General features: G+C 40.6%; 1 protein-coding gene and 1 long non-coding RNA gene across 4 annotated transcripts in view; one reads left to right on the top strand and one right to left on the bottom strand.

Moving 5' to 3' along the window:
• SECISBP2L (SECIS binding protein 2 like) overlaps positions 1-5,688 on the bottom strand; it is a 56,483-nt gene extending 50,795 nt beyond the window's left edge. Inside the window, 1 exon segment of the mRNA NM_001258064.2 lies at positions 5,482-5,688. Coding sequence (NP_001244993.1) covers positions 5,482-5,505 — 24 coding nt within the window. The 5' untranslated portion in view covers positions 5,506-5,688.
• LOC114679398 (uncharacterized) lies at positions 1,161-17,073 on the top strand. 3 transcript variants are annotated; one of them, XR_013395569.1, is made up of 5 exons: positions 1,161-5,359; positions 6,239-6,331; positions 9,927-10,009; positions 13,041-13,170; positions 16,801-17,073. It is a non-coding gene; the product is annotated as an uncharacterized LOC114679398 (long non-coding RNA). The 3 variants fall into 3 exon arrangements; XR_013395568.1 differs by lacking the exon at positions 16,801-17,073 and having other exon boundaries at positions 13,041-14,155; XR_013395570.1 differs by lacking the exons at positions 9,927-10,009; positions 16,801-17,073 and having other exon boundaries at positions 13,041-14,155.
• The last annotated feature ends 9,245 nt before the right edge of the window (positions 17,074-26,318 follow it).

Raw genomic sequence — 26,318 nt, forward strand, 5'->3', positions numbered from 1 at the left:
GCTGTTCTCAGGACTGAAAAGGAGTGTTAAGATCCCAAACTATTCTTAAAAGTCCACATACTAAAGCCCATATAAATAACATGTTAAATAAATAACAAATTCTGGCAGTATTTTAATTATATTAGTATAGAAATCAAAGAAAAATGCCTTGCATAGTGAACAACAAAATGTATGAAAAAACGAGACTGGATACATTATAGAACGTTATTCCTCAGTTTGAATTTCTGTTTTGTCTCTCTACTTTCGCCAAGATCTATTTTTTAGGAATAAGAACGTTCATAGCAGGGAGTTGTCTTCACAAAGGAGATAAATATGGAATAAATGTTAACCACACTTAACAAAGTCGAATCATTCTTGTATTATTTGCTTCACAAAAAAGCACGACTATCTATATAGTAAAACTATCATCTTTCAGAACTTATTTCAGAATTTTCCCAATTAATGAAAAAAATTATAGTCCCAGAATCATCTTTGTAAAAATATTTAAGCAGTTTCATGTTCATTTTTTTGTGTATATTAACGTAAATGTCTACAAACAAAATGCCTTTGATATAGATAATCTAGAAAGTTCAAGATTCTGTCAGAGCATGAAATAAAAATATTATTTAAAAGAATTTATTAGACAAATGTATTCAGATCATTGAGAGCCTACATAATTCAACAAATGTGCATTTAGCATACATTCCGGAAAGAGTGCTGCGCTGGACTGGGTTAGGGAAAATGGGCAAACATTACCACAAAGCACACGTTGGGGCAGAGAATGTACACTAAATTCCTCAGAGATGGAACCTCCAGATGAATGCAAATAATTTTCCCAGATTAAGCAATAAAAAACTGACACCCACTTAAAATCAAAACAGAAGTTGGAACATAACGAGACACTCTCCCACAGTGAAACTCCAGAGTATGTACCACACACCCACAGAAAAAATATGACCATGGAAACCCGCCATATTCTTTCTATGTTAAAGTAAAAATAGGATATCTCAAACTTTAAGATATTTTATATCTCATGGCAAAAGATAAAATAAATGTCCTCTGAAGCGAAAAATGATTAATGTTTAAGAGATAACTACTAGCTGTGCTGTTTTTTGATTAAAATGCCAAAACAAAACACAGTACTTATACATGTAAGTTTTACAGGCTCCAGACAATAATGAGGAAGAAAAATCAAAGAATTTAACTTAGATTCTGCCCATACTGGGCAGAATGTTTTGCAACCCATATTTTCCTTTTTAAAAAACAGACCAAATCTAATGTTTTTTAAATCTGATGGTTACTTTTTTAAAAAAACAGCTTTCTAGATTTAATATTAGTTTCTGAATTATCTATTACTTTGTTTTTATTATTTTCTCTTTTGATTTGATGGAGTTTCCCCTCTAACTTCTTGCCTTGGATGCTTAATTTTCATTCTCCTTGTAAACTGTTTAACAACGAAGGCATTTATGACCATGCATTTGCCTCAGAGTATAGCTTCAGCCACATTCCATAGGTTTTTTGTTTGTTTGTTTTAGAGATGGGGTCACACTATGTTGTCCAGGCTGGAGTATGGTGGCAATTCACAGGTGTGATCTCACTACTGATCAGCACCAGAGTTTCTACAAGCTTCATTTCTGACCTGGGCCAGTTCACCCTTCCTTAGGCAACCTGGAGTTTCCCCACTCCAGGGAGGTCATCATATTGATGCTGAACTTAGTGCAGACACCTGATCCACATAGCACACTACAGTCCAGAACACCTAGCTAGGGTCAAGCGATGCTCCTGCCTTAGCTTCCTTAGCAGTTGGGACTACAGGTGTATACCACCATGCTGGGCCCCATAGGATTTTCATATGTGGTATTTTATTATTAACACATTTTTAATAACCTGTCATTCTATTTTTTATTCCTTTTTGACCTAAGAGCTTGAAAATGTCTTTTTGGCCAGGAGCAGTGGCTCACGCCTGTAATCCCACCACTTTGGGAGGCTGAGGCGGGTGGATCACCTGAGGTCAGAAGTTCAAGACCAGGCTGGCCAACATGGTGAAACCCCATCTCTACTAAAAATACAAAAATTAGCTGGGTGTGGTGGTGCACACCTGTAATCCCAGCTTTGGAAGGCTGAAGCAGGAGAATTGCTTGAACCGGGGAAGCGAGGTTGTAGTGAGCTGAGACACTGCCACCGCACTCCAGCCTGGGTGACAGAGTGAGACTCCGTCTCAAAAAGAAAAAACAGAAAATGCTTTTTTAAATTTCCAAATGGTATTTTCCCTGAATGTATATATTAACACTTTCTTTTTATTATGAACATATTATTTTTTAAATCTGATAAGACAGGTCATTTACTTATATCCTTACGTAAGGGCCAACTATACGTATTACTGAATAACACACATTTTAAAATAACTTATTTAGAATACATTTCATTTGGAGTACTGACATTATTTAAAGTTTATAAATTATTTAAAGGAAACAATGAAAAGCTAGACAATTTTGTATCCTTTACAAAAGCTTTACAATTTTGTCAAAAGCATGTTGCATGAAATCATATGTATTCACTAGTTTTTCCAAAAATTAAAGACATTAATAACCAGTAATTTTATAAATTCTTTTAAAAGAACTATCTAATGCTAATGTACTAAAAATTAAGCCACCATTTAATTTATTTGTGATAACAGAAAAGAGACTGTTAACCTCAAGTGTCCTGTCACTTCTAAGCCCATTATTTATTTTTAAAAATCTCAATAAATTTCCTAAAAATAGAAACAGTAAGCCTTTATAAACAAAACGAACTCCGTGATTTATTCTTCACATCTCATAATGCAAGCTTTTTTTTTTTTTTTCTTTTTTTAAGGGGAAAAAATGCATTATATACGAAGCAACACATCTTCTTAGAACATTTAACTCTGGAAGTTAAAATTAAGCTAGCTATTTTGATTAAATACAGAGAATACCCTATAAAAAGTGCTGAAAGAAGATACTCCTGAGATTTTCTTCTAGTTATAAAATTCTTTCAAATAATCATTATTGCAATTAAGATTATCCATCTAGCACCATATCCCCGGTAATTTACTTTTTACAAATCTTGATCAGCACACATACAATTTACCTTTTCTATAAAAAGATTTTATATATTTAAAAAAGGTAATTCACAAGAACAAGAACATGAATGCCTTCAGGCAAAAAGAAAGTTTATTTTCTTTTTTAGTTACACTTGTAAAGTACACAAGGATTTAATTAGGTAAAGATAAAATACAGAAAGTCTATATTAAGTACTACTTTTTAAAAATCAAACTTCTATGAATTGCTAACTACTACAATACTATAATGAGTAAGTTTTAATGCTGTAGGCATTTAGGGAAATTCTGGGTATGTCAACACTGGTCAAAAGGGAAAAAAAATTCTGTGAGGAAAAATGGAAATCGGCACATATTACTATACTTTCCAATGACTTTTATCTACCTAAATTCACTTCAATAGTAGAAATACAAAAGTATAATCCAAATATCCTGGAAAAGCCATTACATGACTCTATGGTATAATCAAGAATTCCACAAAATTGAGAAATCTCAGTTCCCAATCTACTATTAAGTTAATGGTTCTTAGCCGTCCTTTGAGAATATGATGAAAATAATGGATTCTTGCCCTAGAAAAAGACATATAATGAAGCATACTCCTTCCAGGTCATTCATGGACCCCTGAATTAACTTCCTATCGCATAAACGAGGTGAAAACATCACTTTTCTATATCTATTTTCTGAGTGTATAGGGGAGTGGAGGATTTTCAAATTATTCTTTCATTTAGTGTTAGGTTGGGGAAGAGGGAAGAGGTATTGGAAGAAAAAAAAGTCAACAGAAAACCTTCTTCCATGTTTTTTTCCTAGTTCTTAAATTTCTACAAGGTTTTAATAGGTCGTGGACTTTGGAAAGGTGTGGGATGAAAGAGGAAAAGTCTCTCTAGTTTAAATAATTTGCTCACAGCACTTGCTGCTAGGATAATCACAAACAGCTATGCTAAAAATTACCATCTAAATAGTTAATTATATTTCCTCTAGGATGAAAGGAACTCTAAGTATACATAAGGTAGCATTACTGGTTTTAGTCCTGGCATCCTAGTGAAGGAACAAAATGTTGAACCCTTTCATTAGTAACACACATACAAGGAAATGATTCAAGGAAAATTCGTATTCATTTGTCAGGCTGTGAAATCTCAGGTATTTTTGATAGATACCTTCAAAAATGTTTTTAAATCAAACTAGATATAGGCTGTATACAGAATACTTCTGGGTCACATAAACGCCTATGTGTATTTGCCAAGAGGCTCTATATCAATTTCTCTTTGGTAATTCCATGTATTGTTTTACAAAACTCATTTGTGTCTTCAGAGTTATATTAACATAAAGCTTTTTTTTTAAAAAAAAAATAAGTCTTGTGTAAAAACAAGTATACACAACTAGGAAGCTGTGCTTTGCCTGCTCAGAATCCGATTTCAAAATAAAAACCGGCTACAACTACATATAGACACATACAGGAATTTGGGAAATCTTATCTCATTAATTCAGGTGCTAGTTATCCATCTGTAAAATTAAAAGGCAGAAATTACTAGCCTCTCTTCTTCCGTCATCTAGTCATCAATGGGCAAGGCCTTCGAAGAAGGGAATAGAGTGAATAAACTTGGGCTTCAAATTAAGTCGTTTCGCAGAGATCTTAAGAGTGGAAAATACTGGGGGAAAACTATTTTTTCGATTACTTTTAACACTGTTATTATCCCTGCCTGCTAGCACCTACTAGCATGGATAATCAGGAATCTGATGCAATTAAAAACAAAACAGAACACTGATGGGACTACTTTGCGAATATGAAAACGGGTTCGAAAATAAGCTTATGCTTTACACCCTTAAAATAGAAACTAGCTTAAAAAAAAAACCACTAATTACCATTCTTTGCAAAATAACTGGATAAAAGGACAAGGGGAAATCGTAGTATCGTTTCTTAAAAGAAACACCTCCGTAAAACCACTGCAAAAACAATGCTTCGCTCCATTGAACATAGATCTAAAAGGCCCGTGACTTCCCTTCATCTGTAATTACCACACATTCTCTTACAGTCTTTCTGGGTAAGAAGCCTTCAAACGCCTTTCCACCTTGAAAACACATTCCAGAGCTGAAGGGAATGCGGGAAGTGGGGAGACTGCTGGAAGTTATAAGCCCTCCTCCCAGGAGAGCAGGGACAACTTGGAGCCTTCTGACCCCTGCACCAAGCCGGAGAGAAAAGGCAACGGCGAGCCCTCCATCAGGGAAGTAATCAAGGTTGGAAAAGCCCCCAAGACCCAGGCAGCAGCTGGAACAATGAAGGAGAGCCGGGAGCTGCCAGGATCCCAGGTAAGGGGGTCTGCGACCGCAGGACCGGCCCTCGGTCCCCACGTTCGGAGACCTGGGCCTGGCCTGGAAGGAAGCGGCGACCCCAACCCCCGGCTCGGCGGGCCCAGCCCAAACCCGCGTACCTGCTCTGTAGGGGCTCGGTCCATGGTGCCTGCAGCCGCAACGGGCCCGCGCTAGTCGGTGTAAATAGCGCCTTGGGCCGCTTTCTCCATGGCCCCCCGCTCGGGTCCAGACTGGGTTCCGGACCTCCGCCCCTATCTGGCTAGCCGCGACACCGATTCGGCTACGCCACTGGCCGAGGAGGCGGCTCCAGCTCCGGGAGATGGAGGAGGCGGTGGCAGCTTCGGGGAGGGATCATCTGGGACGGAAGCCGAGGAGGGCCCGAATGGGCGGGAGGCGTAGTTAGAAATGGAGGCGCACGGAAGGGAAAGGAGTGGGGAGGAGGCAGAGAGGGGCAGTGGGCGGAGTGACAGCAAATGGCCTCAGCAAGGGTAGCAGGAACCCGGCCTGGCCTAGAGGCTGAAGCCAGGTGGAGGCGCCCAGGAGCAGGTGCCCCGAACCACACGCCACCCCTGCGACTGTTAAAGGAGAAGTGTCAGAAGACCACCTGGGACCCAGGTCACACGGGCCCTCAAAGACCTTTTCAGGATCTGAAACCATCTCTTAAGAGATGTTGGAAAAGCTTTCATCTGCCCACCGTACATCTGCTCCTTCCTTATGTTACGCAAATAAAGGGAGTCATGACTATAAAGGAATGAGAATATTCTGAAAATAATGGAGTCTTGCCCTAGAAAAATGCATATGTAAAACGCATACACAGAATGATTGGAAGAAAGGGCTCCTCACAAATATTTATTGATTAGTTAATTCGTTGTCCAGGTTCATGCCCACCTCTAGGCTCACATCCAGGCTGACCTCGCCCATCTCAGAACTCCTAATTTTATGCAGGATCTGTATAACACCACCCAACAGGTAATTATTTTATCTTCAGATCCTTAGTTCCTTAAGGGCAGACACTGTCTTGAAACTGGGCACTACCGTTAGCATGGCAAATACCTTCTGGGCATCTCCTTAGACACACCTTCCAACACCCACACCCTCCGTGACGATTCAGCCAACCGCGGATAGAAATATTTTGGGGAAAAAAGAAATAACAAGTACAACAATAAAATACAAGTAATACAGTTTAACAACTGCTTATACAGCATTTACATTGTATTATGCATTATAAGTAATCTAGAGATGACTTAAAGTATATAGGAGGATGTGCATGGATTATATGCAAATACTACACCATTTTATATAAGGATCTTTAGCACGCATGGATTTTGGTATCAGCAGGGATCCTGGAGCCAATATCCCCCTGGGATGTTTAGGGACAACTATATAAGCTAAATTACACTTCAGTGAAGGAAGAGAGTTCAGGTGGCTGCTGTTTGGGGCACTGGTGTGGAGATCCACAGCTAGGAATGGGAAAGAGATTTTAAGAAATTCGCTTTGTCATGCTTCAGGAGACATCGGTAAAGACTAATTGCCTTTTCAATTAGTCTAAGTTATTAGTCTGGTTATTAGATTCCAATACGAGGCTTGTTATGTGAAGGCCCCTTGCTGTACTTATGTTGACACAGGTTGGGTATCTCTAATTGGAAACTATGAAATCTCAAACCCTCCTGAATCCCAAATATTCCAAAATTAGAAACTTTCTGAGCACAGACATGACATTTAAGGGTAATGTTCATTGGAACATTTTAGATTTTGGACTTCCAGATTAGAGATGCTCAATCAGTAAGTATAGTGTAAGTCTTCCGAAATCCCAAATCTGAAACGCTTATGGTTTCAAGTATGTTAGATAAGGGACATTCAACCTGTATTATATATTGGCCTGCTGAAAGGAACTATATTGTGTCAGCAAGACTTATATCAAGGCTGGCAATAGAAACAGTTTGAAAGGAGAAACATTCATATTTACACATTTATATTTAGATTTAAATATATTTATTTAATTTTAGTAACTTTTCTACCTCCTCAAATTTAATATAAATGCATGTGTATTTGAATTGCAAATGTACGTAACATTTGTACATATATGTGCAATTAAAGTAACGTTAGGTCCCTAGTGCCTATCACACACCTAGTTGGGATTCAATGAATGCTGAATGAATTTAGGGTTGGTTGCTCAGAAAAATTAAGTTATTTATAAGGAGTAGTTATGTAAACTAACAGATGACCATTTTTCTTCACAATTGAAAGATAAAATAACTCTGAATTTTCAGATTGTCTTCCTACTGCTGGTCTATAGCCATAATATACCCTCATCTGAGTAAAAAGATAATAGTAATACACTCATAAAAATACTATAGTACTTTTGCTTTTCTTCCTTCTTCTGAGGAATGATCTGAGGAAATTTAAGCAGGATTCCCAAGGATCTTTCCACACTGTCGGATTTTTTATGACTGTAAAATCGTTTTCATTGAGAATCTTCTACATACAAGACATTCGTTAAGGGAGGCTGAGGCAGGAGAATGGCGTAAACCCGGGAGGCGGAGCTTGCAGTGAGCTGAGATCCGGCCACTGCACTCCAGCCTGGGCGACAGAGCGAGACTCCCTCTCAAAAAAAAAAAAAAAAAAAAAAAAAAAAAAAAAATTATAAGAACAAAATCATAAGAATTATAAGAACAGAAATGTCACAATGCCCTTCTCATTTAACATAATCTTTAAAAAGATGGCAATAGCTAGTAGATAAAAAATTAAAATCTGTGAAAAAAGGAAGGCATTTTAAAAATACTACATTTTACAGATGATATAAATGAATGCAAATTATTTTATTCACCAATAAATATTTAATGTGCGAGGTACTATGCTAAATACTAGAGATACAGCAGTTTATGAGACACCATGAGGGCTGAGACCATGTTTGTCTTGTGGGCAAGACATGCATAGGACAAATCGTTATAAGTGAGATGAGTGTCATGAAAAAGGAAGTACAATAGGTGTTACCATGGTAAGGGATGGAAGGTCAAGGAAGGCGTATTTGAATAAATAGCATCCACAGAAAGACCTGAAGGGTGAGTAGGAGTTATGATTAGTAAAGGAGAAGAAGCAGGAAAATTGCTTCAAGAAGAGGAAATGGCAAATGTTAGCATTCTGAGGAAAGAGAAAATTCAGCCTTTAGTACTCACACAAGCTCACCCCTTGAGATGAGGGTTCAGAATGTGAGGGATAATCCAATAGATGAAGGCCTCTGAGAAGCTTGGAGGGGATAGAATACAAATACCAGGGGGAAGAAATAGACCTTTGATGGAAGTAGGGGCATGTTATCTACTGTAACAGAGGAAAGGAAGAAAAGATTGATATGGCTACAGATTATATACATTTATAAGTTTCATGCCGAAAGTTGAGGGAATGCCTAATGGCTTCTGTTGTCTCAGTGATGCAGGAGGCAAGGTTACCTGCTGACAATAAACAGAAGTGGAGTTGTGATGACTAGGCACTCGTCAAAATTCAGCAAACATATAGTTAAGATAGGTACATGTCATTATATGTACATTTTATCTCAAAAGAAAAAAATATAACCAAATATTGAATTCTAGCTTTAACAAATGCGTACACCTATGTAATTCAAATCTCTATCAAAACATAGAGTGTCACCATTACCTCCAGTGACATTTAAAACTTCTCTACTTATATCAAATGCTTGTCTTAGACATTGTTGTTATTCTTACTACCTATACCAAAGCCTAGCATGCAGCAGGTGCTCAATAAATATTTATTGAATAAATAAACTGTAATATGATATTAAATCAGGATTCTTTCATCCAGGGTTAGGGTTTTGTTAGGCATGTGCATTTTATTGAAAGAGCAGGATTCACTAGGGTGCAAGTAGAATTATTATTTATTGTCCTGTACCTTCAAATTACCTGAAGACTATTTCTTTTTCTGCCTTGGATGAAATCTCATGAAGGTCACACACACTTTATTCCACGTCAAAACTTCTCCTTTTCCCCAGCTCAGTCCTGCTTCAGGCTGGAAGCCTGCGGTGAAGGACGTGGCTTGGTCCACTTCAGTTTTGTTTTCTACGTTTTATGTCTCCACCTCCTCTACCTTAAACACTCTCTGATTAGGCTTTTAGATTTCTCCAGGTTTGAACTCTGAGGGGGAGGGTGGCAGAGCTTCTCAGATGTTTAATTACTACTTTCCTGCATGTTTACATGCAGCAAAGTCATCTCAGAGAGTCACTTATGACCCTAGCCCTCAGCCCTTGGACTTCTGAGGGTTTAAATCTCAACTTGATCACTTTGGGGAACAGCAAGGCAGCCTTATTTGCTGGATTCCCTTTTAAAATGGCTTCAGGCAGAATTCCTGGGATCCCATCAATCCCTGGAATCATTTTGCTACCCTTGATTTATCATATAACTATCCATCCCTCTCTGCCTTTATCCAGCTATTAATTCTTCTTATTTTTGGTGCATGTCAAAGTAGATTGCAGACTTCAGTACACTTTGCCCTGAGAAAAATTCATATTGACACAGTAGGCAAAAATGCAGCTTGTTCTCACTGTTTCTCTCAGATCCTTGCATTCTACCACACTCCAGGCAACATGTATCAAGTTCTCCAAGTGTTTCCCAGAAAGCTTCTCTCACATAGCTTAAGGTAAGCGGAAGCATCTCCTTTTACCCATGGGAGGTGTGGGTATGTATAAGGTATACAAAACAGTACCCTTCCTGAGTCATTGTCTTAGTCTGTTTTCATGCTGCTGATAAAGACATACCCAAGACTGGGCAATTTACAAAAGGAAGAGGTTTAATGGACTTGCAGTTCCTCCTGGCTGCAGAGGCCTCACAATCACGGTGGAAGGTGAAAGGCACACTTCACATGGTGGCAGATAAGAGAACAGAATGAGACCCAAGTGAAAGGGGTTTCCCCTTATAAAACTATCAGATCTCATGAGACTTATTCACTACCATGAGAACGGTATGAGGGAAACTGCCCCATAATTGAATTATCTCCCACTGGGTCCCTCCCACAACACGAGGGAATTATGGGAGCTACAATTCAAGATAAGATTTGGGTGGGAACACAGCCAAACCATATCATTCTGCCCCAGCCTCTCCCAAATCTCACGTCCTCACATTTCAAAACCAATCATGCCTTCCCAACAGTCCCCCAAAGTCTTAACTCATTTCAGCATTAACTCAGAAGTCCACAGTCCAAAGTCTCTTTTGAGACAAGGCAAGTCTCTTCTGCCTATGATCCTGTAAAATCAAAAGCAAGTTAGTTACTCCCTAGACATAATGGGGGTACAGGCATTGGGTAAATATACCCATTCCAAATGGGAGAAATTGGCCAAAACAAAGGGGCTACAGGCCCCATGCAAGCCTGAAATACAGCAGGGCAGTCAAATCTTGGAGCTCCAAAATGATCTCCTTTGACTCTATGTCTCACATCTAGGTCATGCTGATGGAAGAGGTGGGTTCCCATGGTCTTAGGCAACTCTTCGCCTGTGGCTTTGCAGGGTACAGCCTTCCTCCCAGCTGCTTTCATGGGCTGGTGTTGTGTCTGTGACTTTTCCAGGTGCAGAGTGCAAGCTGTCAGTGGATCTACCATTCAGGGTCTGGAGGATGGTGGCCCTCTTCTCATAGCTCCACTAGGCAGTACCCCAGTGGGGACTCTGTGTGGGGGTGCCCACCCCACATTTCCCTTCCACACTGCCCTAGCAGAGGTTCTCCATGAGCAGCCCCGCCCCCTGCAGCAAACTTCTGCCTGGACATCCAGGCATTGCCATACAACCTCTGAAATCTAGGCGGAGGTTCCCAAACCTCAATTTTTGACACCTATGCACCCGCAGGCTCAATACCGCAGGGAAGCTGCCAAATCTTGGGGCTCACACCCTCTGAAGCCACAGCTCAAGTTGTACCTTGGTCCCTTCTAGCCACAGCTGGAGCGGCTGGGATGCAGGGCACAAAGTCCCTAGGAGGAAGAAATGGACTGCATTAGATGGTTGACCACTGAAGAGGTGATATCTGATGTGAGATTTGAGAAATACAAAAAGATAGGGGAAAGACAAGCAAAGGCCCCAGGAGGGGAAACTCTTAAATTGTGGAAACAGAAAGGAGAGACCTGTAAATAGTGAATGGCAGGAGGGAGAGAGTAGTATGGACAATAGATAGAATGGAAGTCTAGACCAGGCCAGATTTTGTACTAATTTGCAAGCTATGGTAAAGAATTTGGATTTAACTTTAAGTCAAAAAGCCATTTGGAGAATTTTAAAGAAGTGCACTGAATTCACATTTTGTCTGAATGTGAATAGCGAAATGTTAAAATTAATACTTCTGGAATATAAAAACATATCTAAATGACTATTGAAAATTGGATTATTACAATTTTATTATTAAAAGGTTTAGTAGTGTTCAAAGAGAAACTTTAGACAAGTTCAATTTAAGAATTTAATTAAGCAAAAAATTATTTGCCAATTGAGCAGGTCCCCAGAACCAGAATAGGCTCAGGGAGACTCTGGGGCTGATACATGATCCAATCATATTTATAGAAAGTGAGGTACAGAAAATGGAAGTGGGGTGCAGAAACAGTTTGATTGGTTATAGCTTGGTACTTGTCTTATTTGAATATGGTTTGAACAGTTGGCCACCTATGATTGGCTGAAACTACATGATTAGTACAAGAGTAAGTTATAGTCTGTTTACACATCCTGTTAGGTGACAGTTTACTATATGTGTAAGGAGGCAGCTTTAACTTAACAATTCACCCTTTTGGTCACCATCTCAGTATAGAGGGTGACCAAAACTTTAGGCATTAATGTCAAGGGTTAGAGCAGAGAGGACTTCCTTATTAGAATCTCCTGTTTTCAGGAGAAAAAAAAAAAAAAAAACACTGATCTGTTTTGGGATCGATCTGCTTCCATAATGTTTCACTTTGATTATGCAGCATTTAGCATGAGTGACTCCATGTTGGTTTGGTTTGGTGTGCTGGGGCCTACTGCAGGAGCTCTGTCTAGAGCAATGGCTTCCTATAATTTTGAATAATAATCCCACCCTTTTGCTCAAGTTCTTACCTAAGTGAGTATAGCCAAGATTTAGGGTTTAGCACTTCCAGTTGCCATCATCTTGGATTTCTAGTCACAGCACGTCATTCATAGGTGACAGTGTCTTCATGACCACTCATTTCTTTGAGTTTTTGTCATTCCAATAAAAGGGAGATCATTTGACTTTCTACAGATGGCTATATGCAAGCATTTAAAATTTTGGAGAAAATACAGTGCACCAGGGATACTACTCTTACAATTATCAGAAGGATGATACCAAGATTTGGGAGTATGCTCCCTAGCCAGGGTCCTTATGAACTAAGCCAACTAAAATCAAATAGATTTAAGAATAAGCCTGATAAAGAATCTTGTTTTAACCAACCAGCCCATTTGTTAATCCCCTGCAAGTGAGTCTTTATAAAACCTGATGTATTCATACAACAAGAAGTGTCAGTAACCGCACAGATCCTTCCCTGTTCAGTCGAAAATAATCTAGAATAATTCAGTCATCTAGCACAACTTTAGCAAGAGAATTTTTAAATTCTGTTGTGCAACCATAGCCTTTGCAGTAAAATCTTCTATAAAGTCTGTTACAAAGCACACATTTCTAATCATTGTCTGATTTATATTTACCCCATGCCACAGAAAAGAAGACCTAACAATGACGCCCATCCAGAAAGGTGAAGTCCTCCCGGCAATGTTCTCTTTAACCTATGATATATGTTAAGAAGAGTGGACCAAGGTTCTGTTTTTAACTGGTGGCGGAGCAACAAAGGTACCGTTAAAATTCCTAGTCCAGCTGACCACAGTGGCTCATGCTTGTAATCCCAGCACTTTGGGAGGCCAAGGCATGAGGACTGCTTGAGCCAAGTAGTTCAAGATCAACCTGGGCAACATAGTGAGATCTCAATTCTACAAAAAAACAAATAAATGAAAAATATTTAAAAAAATAGCCAGGTGTACTTATGCGTGCCTATAGTCCCAGCTACTCAGGAGGCTGAGGTGGGAGGATTGCTTGAGCCTGGGAGGTCAAGGCTGCAGTGAGCTATGATTGCACCACTCCACTACAGCCTGGATGACAGAGTGAGACCCCGTCTCAAAAAAAAAAAAAAAAAAAAATTCCCTAGCACACATTGGCCCCTCATCTTCTATTTCTTAAGGCAGGGGTTCCCAACCGCTGTACCATGAACTTGTACCAGCTAAGGACCTGTTAGAAACTGGGTCACACAGCAGGAAGTGAGTAGTGGGTGAGCAAGCATTACCACCTGAGCTCCGCCTCCTATCAGGTCAGTGGCAGCATTAGATTCTTATAGGAATGAGAACTGCACTGTGAACTGTGCATGTGAAGGATCCAGGTTGCACACTCCTTATGAGAACTGAATGCCCAGTAATCTGGGGTGGAACAGTTTCATTCCAAAACCATCACCCCTACCACCCAACACCCCCAGTCCATGGAAAAATTGTCTTCCACGAAACCAGTCCCTGGTGCCAAAAAGGTTGGGGACTACTGCATTAAAGCATAAGGTTTCCCCTGTGTAAAGTTAGCCATAAAATCCTCCACACATAAAAGTATACCCTATGGGTACACCCAAAGCATCTTTTCCAGTTCTATTGTTCATAGAGGCATAAGCAAGAAGATGTAAGCGTCACATGATGGCAGGGCCTTGATCCATGATCTTGAGAAAGTTCTTCATGTCTAGGATTCTGTGTGCTTCTGGGGAGAAAATTCCCAGTTAGCTTTACCTTAAGGTATACAGTAGCAGTCCCAACCTTTCTGGCACCAGGGACTGGTTTTGTGGAAGACATTTTTTCCATGAACCTGGGGGTGGGGGATGGTATTGGGATGATTCAAGCGTATTACATTTATTGTGTACTTTGTTTCTGTTATTATTACATTGTAATATATAATGAAATAATTATACAACTCACCATAACATAGAATCAGTGGGAGCCTTGAGCTTGCTTCCTTGTAACTAAACCAGGGGTCCCCAACCCCAGGCTGTGGACTGGTACCAGTCTGTGGCCTGTTAGGAACCAGGCTGCACAGCAGGAGGTGAGCAGCAGACAAGCAAGCATTACCACCTAAGCCCTACCTCCTGTCAGATCAGTAACAGCACCAGATTCTCCTGAGAAAGTGAACCTTATTGCCTATGAGAGGGATCTAGGTTGTTGCTCCTTATGAAAATCTAATGCCTGTTGATCCCAGGTGGAACAGTTTCATCTCAAAGCCATCCTCCTCCTCCTCTCCTCCCCCGTTCATGGAAAAATTATCTTCCATGAAACCAGTCCCTGATGCCCAAAAGGTTGGGGACCATTGAACTAGACAGTCCCATCTGGGGGTGATGGGAGACAGTAACAGATCATCAGGCATTAGATTCTCATAATGAGTGTGCAGCCTAGATCCCTCATGTGCACAGTTCACAATAGGGTTCACACTCCTGTGAGAACCTAATGCTGCTGCTGATCTGACAGGAGGTGGAGCTCAAGCGGTAATGCCAGAGATGGGGAACGGCTATAAATACAGATGAAGCTTCACTTGCTTGCCCACTGCTCACCTCCTGCTGTACAGCCTGGTTCCTAACAGGCCATGGACCAGTACCTGTTAGGGGGACTCCTGGTATGCAGTCCTAAGAGTCTGGAAGGACGGTTTAGAGTTATGAGGCTATGGATTCAAGGTTTGCTGTCCCAAAGTTTTGCTGCAGTGTGGGTGGCAAGGGCAGTCTTTCTCTTCACTTCCAGAAGACCCAGTATCTCGGTTCTATATCATCAATGGTTTAATTATTCTGAGTCAATGGGTCATTAAAATTTCCTTTGCCTGACTAAAATACACTTTGGCATAATGCATTAAAGCCTTGCAGCAATTAGTCATATCAGTATATAGGAGTGGAAGAGATATAATGTTCTACTATTAGGGGGATAGGCCTTCCAGTGACTGTTTCAAAAGGGCTCAACTTATGTTTTCCTCTGGAAGTGGATCTGATTGCCCTCAATCTTCAATACTTTGGACCAAGGCAATCCAGTCGATTCATTTAGCTTTGCCTAATGTTATAATACCTTATATAACTGTTCTACAACCTGTCCAGTGAAACAAGTACCTCCATCACTGGAGATTTCTTCAGAATTCCCCATGAGGGAAATACATTTTAAAATAACCTTTTAGCTACTGTTATAGCATTGGCCTTTTTGCATGGGAAAGCTTCTATGTAATCAGAAAATGTGTGTAGAAAATGGCAATTGAATGAAATGCCCCCATAAATGTTCAAATGGCTCATCATGTAGCAGAAATGTACCTGAAATTTTGATATTTTCCCTTAATTACAAATTTGACAAACTAAACATTGATCATAAGCCATTTTAGCAATTTAAAATAGTCACCACACACACACACACACACACACACACACACACACACACATACATATAATTTGAATCATTTTATCTCTTTCCTAATGAGTCATAGGGTATACAGCTCTTAATAATGGAAGCTATAAGGACTCAGGAAGGGCCAGGCAGCCATCCAGGCTCTCCATGAGTTCACACTTAACATTGGATTTTTATCATTCTTAAATAGCAATTTTGTTGCACAGCACTGTTTGTTAAATCTGTTATAGGTAATTTGCCTTGGGCCATGGAGTTCATTTAAGTTGAATTTCTTAAGAATTTCAGTACTGGCTCATTTTGCATAACATTTGGCAACATTTTTTCTTGATATTCAATCAATTCTTGTCCTGCTTGGGTTAGCAGTTTTATGAATCAGTCAGTCTCTTCATGAGGGTTCTAGGAATTCTTACCCAATCCAAATGATATGATCCTAAAGTTATCAGAACCCTGTATTCAAGAATGCTTCTCAGGGTCCTTTCTATCCTTTCCACAAAGCCTCCTTGAAGGCGCAATACTCTAGGATTTTACTTGCTTATAAATAGCTTTTGGAAAATACACCAGAATTAAGCAATTAACTGGAAGCAAGACTTAAAATGGTCATGGTTAAAGACACGATTGACCAGGAAATTTGGTTATTTCTGTGACCTACAATTATTAAACATACTAACTGTAACTATGACTGATAACATATACCAAGACACATCAGAATTTTAGGAGTCTCATACAATTTCAGAACATATATTAATAACATATCCTTAAAAATATAACATGAAGAAGGTTAAACATCATTTCTTATTTGGCAGTAGTCAAACTTCAGAAGCTTGAAATAATGCAGGAACAATTTCTTAGCATTACTAGTGTTCCTACAGTCATGATACTGCACATTGCAATTTTAAATATTAAAGTCCACTATTAACCAAAGTCAGATGAGGAACAAGATTATTTTTGGCTAGCTCTGCTAGTATAGGATACTTCTGATGGTGATGTCATCGTCTGTTATTAAGCTTCCCTTCCTTTCTGATAGAAACTAAGTTTTATCCTCTCTTCCACTGCTGGACTTGAAGATTTGGCCAATGGACATGATTCCATTTCATTGAAGCCTCCTAGAAACTGAAATTTGTGCTGTGCTTGAAGAAGATGCTTTGTGGATATTTTCAGATGCACACCTAAGATTGTTATTCTCATTTAAAATTTTAATTTCTAATATGTGTTTATTTCCTCTGCATGCCTTTCATTATTAATTAAATTGTATGTATATTGGTGGTTCAAAAGGATGTAATTTTCTTTCTAAATTTATGTAGCCTATCTTTTGTATAATCGTATTAATTTTCAATTATTTTCTTATCTAACTACTTGAAAGTTCTACATTTTTGCATAAAATTAACAATTTTCACAATTACCATTATTACTGAAGTTTATATTAAACCATTAATAGAATTCCAACATGAGGAAATACATCCAAAATGCTTACCCATATTTGAAAGTGCGTATTCATATATTAACACTAACTCTGACTAATATACTTTGTTCTTATAATTTACATAGTTATGCTGCTTAGATATAATGGTTACCCAGTGAGATCACCTGATGGGGAGGCCATACCAAGTTTAGACTTGCCAGAAGGTGAAATAGAAATTTGACAATATGACCTTCCAAAAGCCAAAGCTGAAGGTGAAACTAAAAAGCAAACTTTGGCCAAATACTGAGGCCAGGACACAGCTGAACTGGAGTATATATCTCTCATTATTTGCAGGAGAGTAACATGATCTTATGGCAAGAGGGTGGTTAGGGTGACAGAACAGACCATGGAATCAAACCTGAGTAAAGATAGTATGAATCAAAATTACTAGAGATAGTATCTTTATGTTTTCAGCATGTAAGATGAATCCACCAAAATTCCTATAAACTAGTGGCAAACTGATAAGAAAAAAGGTTCCATTGATAGTATAAGTGTTATGATGGAAAGAGCATTACTAGACTAAGACTTGATAACGTGGGTTTAAATTTTATCTATACCCATTTCAGGCCACGTGCCCTCAAAAGTCAGTTATGCTTCTCTGGGCCTCAGTTTCCTCATCTGCACAATGCACGGGGTTGTTCAGGGGTTCAAGTTGAGGAAACGAATGCGAGAACACATTGCAAGCCCTAGAGAAGCGGTTCTCAATCTGTGGCACTTTTAAAGCTAGAACGCTCAGTCCCCTCTTAGACCGATTAAGTCAGAATCTCTGGAGCAGATAATCTCCCAATCAGCCATAGTCAGCCATAACATTTTAAGTCAGATCATGTCACTCCTCTCTTCCAAGGAGCTCCAATGGAGCTTCCTATCTCAGAGTAAAAGCCCAAGTCCTTAGAGTGGCCATTGAAGTCCCTGTGATCAAGCTCCTACCATGCCTCTGGCCTTAATTCCTATTCCTCACTCACTTGCTGTTCACTTGCTCACTCCTTGCTGTTCCCTTGTCATTCTAACCACACTCTCATCTTGAGATCCCTTGGCCTTGCTGCTTCCACTGGCAGGAACTCTCTTCCCCCAGTTAACCCACATGGCTCAAGCCCTCACTTTAGGCCTTTTCTTAAATGTGACCTTGGAGTGAGGTCTTTCCTGACCACCTTCTTTAAAGCAGCGTGCAATACAGAGTGATATAATGGACTATGGAGACTCAGAAGGAGGAAGGTGGAAGAGGGGATGAGGGATTTAAAAAACTACATATTGGGTAAATTATACGCTACTTGGGTGATGTGTGCACTAAAATCTCAGGCTCCATCACTCTATAATTCATCTATGTAACCAAAAACTACTTGTACCCCCCAAAGCTATTGAAATTTTTTAAAAAGAACAAAGAAAAAAAAAACCAGCATGCAAACACACACACTCCCTCTCCTTTCCATAGCACTTAACATCATCTAAAATGTTGTATATTTGTCTTTTTGTTTATTGACTGTCATTTTCATCTCAAATATAAGCTCCAGGAAGGCAGGGATTTTGTTTGTTTGTTTTGCCCAGTGCTTGGTGTTTCCAGTGCTTGGAACGCTGCCTAGCACATAGCAAGCCCTCAGAACACATTTATTATTGCTATTCCAAATGGAAGCTCTGAGCATTCACCTTAATCTACAAACTTCATTGATGGGTCACTGCCTATCCCAAATGTATTCTGTGCTTTCCCATCTCCCTGACTTTGTTCATACATTTTTTTTTTCTAATTAGTGTGTCCTTTTTATATTGAAAATCATTTCCTCCATTTCCTGGATGAAATAGATCCTCCTCAAAATTCCTCTAGCTTGTTGTGCCATATCCTGTCTGAAATTAGTGTACTGTGTATAATTATTTATGTAATTATTTCCTTTCTAAGAGTGTACACTACTTGAGAAATTACTCACCAGTGTTTTTTGAATGAACAAATGAGCTTGCCTTTAGAGCTGAGTCAGACATATTTACCAGAAAAAGGAAGACAGGTAATTAAATGGTGGGTTTAAATGGAAAACTCCCTAGCTCCTTTGAGAATATTAGAGGCATGTAAGTAAAATGAAAACAGAAGATGATAACATCAAAAAATGATTTTTGGATGGTAAGATCAACTACATAATTAGCTGTCTTGTGAACAATCTAGTTTAGGTAATAGCGAGTTGAAAAAGAATGAATAAATGCATAAATGGACTTGGCGAACCAGACAAAAATTGGACATGACATTCATTTTTAAGGCAGTGAGGTCTTCAGACCTTTCCAGCTCAAAACAGGAAATAACTTCCCAGATTTATTATGATGTCCTTGAGATTGTTTTCTTTTTTATTTTTGAGACAGAGTCTCATTCTGTCACCCAGGCTGGAGTGCAATGGCACAATCTTAGCTCGAGACTGTGAGCCAAGATTGGCTCACTGCAACCTCCTAGGCCCGAGTGATTCTCCTGCCTCTGCTTCCCAGTAACTGTAACTACAGGCTCATGCCACCACACTGGGCTAACTACAGGCTCATGCCACCACACTGGGCTAGATTTTGTATTTTGGTAAAGACAGGGTTTTGTAATGTTGCCCAGGCGGTCTCAAAGTCCTGAGCTCAAGTGATCTGCCAGCCTCGGCCCCTCAAAGTGCTGGGATTATAGGCATGAGCCACTGTGCCTGGCCTATTAGATTATTTTCATGAACTATTCCAAATCTCAGTCTTTCTCTAGAGGATGCTGTCTTATGATAGTGAAAACTATAAATCATTTAGAAGTACTGTACAATCTGAAATTGAAAAATCTCCTTCAAAACTCAATGTTTTCTGGCCAGGCATGGTGGCTCATGTCTGTAATCCTAGCACTTTGGGTGGACTAGGCTGGCAAATCACTTGAGGCCAGGAGTTCTAGACCACCCTGGCCAACATGGTGAAACCCCGTCTCTATTTTTAACATTAAAAAAAAAAAAAAAACTCAATGTATTTTTACTCTGTCTTTAGAAACCTTTGCAAACAAGCTATCTAGATTTTTCATGTCAGTGACTCATATCCACAGCTCCCCAAACCTAACATTCTTTCTGGAATGTCCTTTCTAAACCAGTAGGCGCTTTCTTCATCAGCAGGCCCTGATTCTTAGAATCAAAATGTATAAAGCTCAACCTGTGAATGTGTAATTCTTGTTAACCGTGATGTGTCATCAAGTTTTCTTCAGGCTTCCAATGATAAGCAAGATATTTCCAGTTTCAGAGGGAAAATAACAAGTGCTAAATAACTAAAACTAGCAGAGATACCATCTCTGAAAACATTCCTGCTTCAAAGAACACTATGACAGGAAGCATGCATTATAGATGACAGAATTTGTTTTTTTTTTCCTAAAGAATGAGTTTTAAATGTTTTTGCATAAATAGCATCAGAGCAATAACAACACAATAAAAAGAAAGAAAATCTACCAACTTAACTTTCTAACATAAGAAACATATTTCTTAGTTTCTGTTTGTCTATGTGTGTGTGACATGATTTTTAATCTATGTGACCTGGAGGTTCTCAGGCCTATTGTGCAATGGAGTGTCTGCCCATTCTCTAGAAATGGGGAGGAAGAAATCACTGCCTCCTTCTCTGGGGCCTGTATAAATGAGGTGTGGAAGCTTAGGAAGAGCCTAAAATAGTCAAGGGGAATGTGAGAGATGAGGCCCAGAACTAACCTGACGGTATGTGTCACTTGGCTTGATGCATGATGTGGGAGCTCCAGAGATCCAACACTGACTCCAAGACAGAACAGGGTATACCCACGAGAATATCATTTCCATCCATTTAAAGGATAGCTGGAATCTTCATGTTGACAATTATATCAACTAAATCCTCCCTTGCCAAATTATCTAGGCCCTGTGTTATCTGGGTCCTGGGGGTAGTAGGTAGTATAAGATAAATATTGAGGGAAATAAGAAATTGTTTATAATAATATAAAACCCTAAAATTGTTTTGGAGATACAGAGAAGGGCACCAATACTATCCTGTGGAGCTGTAATCTTAAAAGACCCATCGATACCAAAGTCAACCAGAAACTATACTTACTTATAAAACCCCAGCCTCTTCTCCAGTCCATCCTTAATCAGAGTTGGCAGAGCTCTCAAGGAAGACAACTGTTGCAATCCTGGTCTTGTTGCTTCTGGCTGACCTGCCCTGCTTCCTCACATTGACTTGTAACAGGCAGGCCATTCACTCGCCAGCTGACCATGGGGTCTCTAGATTTCCAGCTGTGCCAAACTCTAACAAGTTATAATTCACAGTCTTTGAACTGGTCAAGGACTCTAAAAGAAATAATAGGAACTACAGCCCCTGGCCATCGAGAACAATGAATGATAAGAGGCTGTTCACAATGACCTCTTACCAAGTAGGAATAATAGCTTACACTGATTGTTCCAGAAACAGTGCTGAGCCCTTTACAGAAAACATTTCATTCAACCTTCACAAGCACCCTTGAGGTAAAAAAGCTACTGTCCTTTTTTCTCCAGGAGAAACTGAGACTTATATATGTTATATACCTGGTATAATTACCATGTATATATGGTAATTCGCTTACACAAAATTCCTGTATAGATAGAAGTGGCAGAGCTGGAATTTGAATACAGCAAGCAAAAGAACTTGTACCTAAGGAAACAACTCCTTCCTGTTGGTGAGACTAATACAGGAGACATTTCATAGTTTAGCTTGGAGCTCACAGGCTGTTAGGTCCTGGGCAAGGCATCCTAAATGGTTCATCTCATCATGTGTGCCCTGAGTTGTACTATTTGCTCCTCATGCCAGCCAGAAATGCCCTGGCGTAGAAAATAACCACAAACCTAGTGAAGGTGAAATGGGAGAAGTTCCCTTGTCTCACTTGTAGGGCATGCGATGGGGCTGTGGCCCGCTTCTTCAGTGCCCCCGGGCTCAAACCTCTAGGGGAGCATACAGACACCCCACGGCAGTGTCTAGGGGTGAATGTTTACAGCCGAAGCCCCAGTGGGCATGTGTTACCATGTGCTCTTTTAGTTTAGCTTGTGTTAGTTAGCTCAGTGAGACCCCTGCCTTATCGCAAGAACAGAGGGCTTTCTGTATCCCAGGGCTCTTGCTTTGGTGTACCGGAAGAATTGGATCACGTGTGGGCTTGGAGAATTAGTGCAAGGTTTTATTGAGTAGAAGTAGCTCTCAGCAAATGGGGGAGCCAAAAGGGAGATGATTTTCCCCGGATTTGGGCCACTCGGCATCCCCGGCTCTCCTCGGACTGCCCCAGTCAAACTCCTCCTCCTTCCTCCAGTCCATTGCCTGCCCACGTGCGGTCTGTCATGTGCTCTTCCACCAGCATGCTCCCCTCCACGTCCTCTCGCAGTCCAGCTGCTTGTGTCTTCTTTGACCAATGTGCTGCTCTCGACGTCCAGCGGTTTGTGTGCCTGCCTGCTATGGTGTTGTCCTGGGCCTCATCTTTCACGTTCCCTTTGACTATTTTAGAGCTCTTCCTACGCGTCCCACCTCATTTTTACAGGCCCCAGAACAGGGGGCAGTGGCTTCTTCCTACCTCATTTCTAGAGAATGGGCAGACACTCCATGCACAAGCCTGAGAACTTCCAGGTCACACAGATTGTAGGCACAGGATGGGGGTATGGTGGGCCAGGGAGGTCTTGGGAAATGCAACATTTGGGCACGAAGGCAGGAGTGCCTGTCCTCACCAAGGTTTGTGAGCACCAGCAGGTGGGCAGAGCCCTAGCCAGGGACCCCCCCCCTTCCCTTCCCAGCACTTCCCCCCTCCCCTTCCGTATCAGTGTGATTCGTCTGGGACAGAAAAGGGAACTAAGCCTCCAGGAGAAAGGTCCTTGTGACAAGTTCGCAACCTGATTACAGTATGAGGACATGATTTTGGATGTCCCAATCAGCTGGGATTAGAGAAGAGCAGCTGCTGCTTCAGCAAAGCTGCTCCACAGGTATGGATGTCCCTATGTCTGTTCATGTATTTTCCCAGGGCCCAAGAAAAATCTAGTGTCTCCTTTGCAGGCAATAAATGTGTCCATTGCAAGTGATGGTAAGACGGGGTGTTTGTCAGGTGGAAAGCACAAGGAATATGCAGAGGAAATAAAGAAAGGAGAGGAGAAATAAGAGCGACAAGGGAGAAGAAACAAAAGAGAAGCCACATAGGGCAGAGCCCTGTATGTGAAGCTCTTCGTTTCTCAACATACCCGTTACCAAAGCCTGACTGCAGCGCCAGCACTAGGGAGGTGTTCTGATGGAATTGCTCACATGCTGACCCTTCTCTGCTGCTCTGTCCCGGCCCATCAAGTTTCTCCTTCTTTCTCTCCTGCCCTTCCTTCCCCATTCTGCCACTCTCTTTCCTTTTTCCATCTCTTAATCACTTACTTTTTTCTTCTCTATTTTCTCACCCTGTAAATGCTTTACTCAGAAGCAGGCAGCACTGGAAGAGCTGCTAGCCCTGGCTGTGGGGTGTGGCTCATTACTATGTTGTTGTACTAGGAAATGGACTGAGTGAAATCAAGCAAGTGCGAAGCATTCAGCACCCTTATTCTCATTGCGGTTAGGTCCTAGGTCAGAATTTGATAACATCCTAACACTTTCAATGGTATAACTCAGTCCTGAAGTCCTTGCCTACTCCACCCAGGTCCCTGTGACAGCCTTTGATCTTTATCACATGTAACATTTTGCAATCCCACTGCTGTAGGGGAAAGATGTTTATGTGCAATGGGAATCTGTGATTCAGTGCTGTTACTCTGATTTCTTCTGAGATCTTTGCTGGTGTTTGGGAGCTTTCGTGTTCTTGAAATTGTATATTGGTGTGATTAGTTTGGACTCAGTTTCAAGAGCATTAAGATAATCTCTTTACTGCCAGAGGAAAGTATGTTTTGAGGGAATATATTCAGAGGGATAAGATGCAATGCCTTTATATATAAAGTTGCACAACATTAGGTGGTGAAAATTCACTTTCTAGCACTATTAGGAAGTCATTCATTCATTGGACACATACTTAAATATATCAGAAGTTATATATGCTATGAATAAAAATAAAACATGGTAAAAGGATAGAAAATGTAGGGAAGGCTATTTTAGATAAGGTGGACAGGGATGGCCTTCCTGAAAAAGTAACATTTAAACAGACCCCTGGAAAAAGTAAGGTAGTGAGCCTTGAAAACATCTGCGGAAGAGTAATGTTCCGGGTGGAAAGAACAGCAGATGTGATGGCCCTGAGGTGGAAATGAGCTTGATGAATTTGAAGACTAGAAAGAGGGCGAATCAAGTTAGAAAAGACTCAGGAAAAAAGCAGTACTTGCGAGGTCATAAAGGTATGCAGAGCTTGGTAGGCTCTATTTCATAGTTGTCAATGTCTTGTAAATGTGATGAGAAATCACCGGAGGATTTGGGCAGGAGAATGACATAATCTGCTCTATGTTTTATAAAGATTACTCTGGCCTCTGATTAAATAGTAGACATAAGAGAGCAGGGAGAGAAGCAGGAAAGCAGGGAGAGAAGCAGGAAAGCAGGGAGAGAAGCAGGAAAGCAGGGAGAGAAGCAGGAAAGCAGGGAGAGAAGCAGGAAAGCAGGGAGAGAAGCAGGAAAGCAGGGAGAGAAGCAGGAAAGCAGGGAGAGAAGCAGGAAAGCAGGGAGAGAAGCAGGAAAGCAGGGAGAGAAGCAGGAAGGCTGTTAAAGTAGCCAAAGTAAGAGAGGGTAGGAACTGTCAGGATTGGGATATATTTTGTAAATAGAGACAAGAGGCTCACTCTGACTTTGTCTCCTTTAACTGGGTCAAGTTTGTGTGGCATTTCCTCCACCAAGGTTGCTGTTCACCAGCAAGACCCCGTCATTGCACTCATTCACTTGAAAACTAGACAGGTATATTTCTGCAATTAGAAAAACATGACGATGCTTTGGGTGTGAGGGAAAGAGAAGATTCAAAATCACCCCTAGGTGTTTAGCCTGAGCAACGGGTGAATCATGGAGCCATTTACTGAGATTGGAAAAGTTTGGGAGGAAGGTAGTAAATCCAGTGCTCAGTGTTGAACATATTACGTTTGAGATGGCCTAAGACATCCAAGTGGAGATGCCAAGTAGGCAGTTGTAAAGCAATTCTGAAGCTCGTTGAGAGGTGCTATTTGCTAACTAAAACGCAAAATAAATTCAGCCCCTGGCAAGGGCACTGCACTCTCTATCTGGCAGAGCCCTGTTCTCTGTTTCAATTCTATAGGTCAGGGACTGTTAGATGAGATGTCAAGGGATCACCTGGTTTATGGGGTTCACAATCCTATCCTCTGATACTGCCTCTTGAGCAATTAAAATCTGACATTTAAGAAGGGCTCGTTGACAGGCATGGTGGCTTACATCCGTAATCCTAGCACTATTGGAGGCTGAGGCAGGTGGATGGCTTGAGCCCAGGAGTTTCGAGACTAGCCAGGGCAATGTGGTGAAACCTCATCTCTACAAAAAATACCAAAAAACTTAGCCAGGCATGGTGATGAGCACCTGTAGTCCCAGCTACTTGGGAGGCTGAGGTGGGAGGATTACTGGAGCCCAGGAGGTTGAGGCTGCAGTGAGCTGTGTTCATGCCATTGCACTCCCGACTGTGTAGCAGAGTAAGACTCTGTCTCAACAACAACAACAAAAAGAAGAGCCTAAACTAGTGAGACTATGTGCTCCTTAAATATTGTCCCTAACCTAGGCAGAAACTCTGGACAACAGAGGCAGCTGAACACAAGGAACGCCTGTTCCATAATATCTGCAGATCAGTTTCAGGCATCCTAACCTTTTTCAGAGGATGTGGTGAGTCACAGATTTAAAGATATGGAGTGTTGATTCTGAATGAGGAAAGGCCACCTTGAAAGAGCATACTATTCAAATGCTGATGGATGGAAGCCCAGAACTTATGCCATGGGGTCACATCACCTGACATGATGAACTGGATTGTTGACAGGGCACTGAGATCCAAGAGTTGCATCATACTCAGAAAAATTGAGGATATATGCCTTAGGATACTTTAGAGTATATAACAGGATAAGTGAATAAATGAAGCATAGCATGACATTTCAATAATCAATACAGGCTTTGCTCACAATATTTTTTCATGAGATGTTTTGCCAGAA

The sequence above is a fragment of the Macaca mulatta genome, chromosome 7 (assembly GCF_049350105.2).
Source record: "Macaca mulatta isolate MMU2019108-1 chromosome 7, T2T-MMU8v2.0, whole genome shotgun sequence".
Lineage (NCBI taxonomy): Eukaryota > Metazoa > Chordata > Mammalia > Primates > Cercopithecidae > Macaca > Macaca mulatta.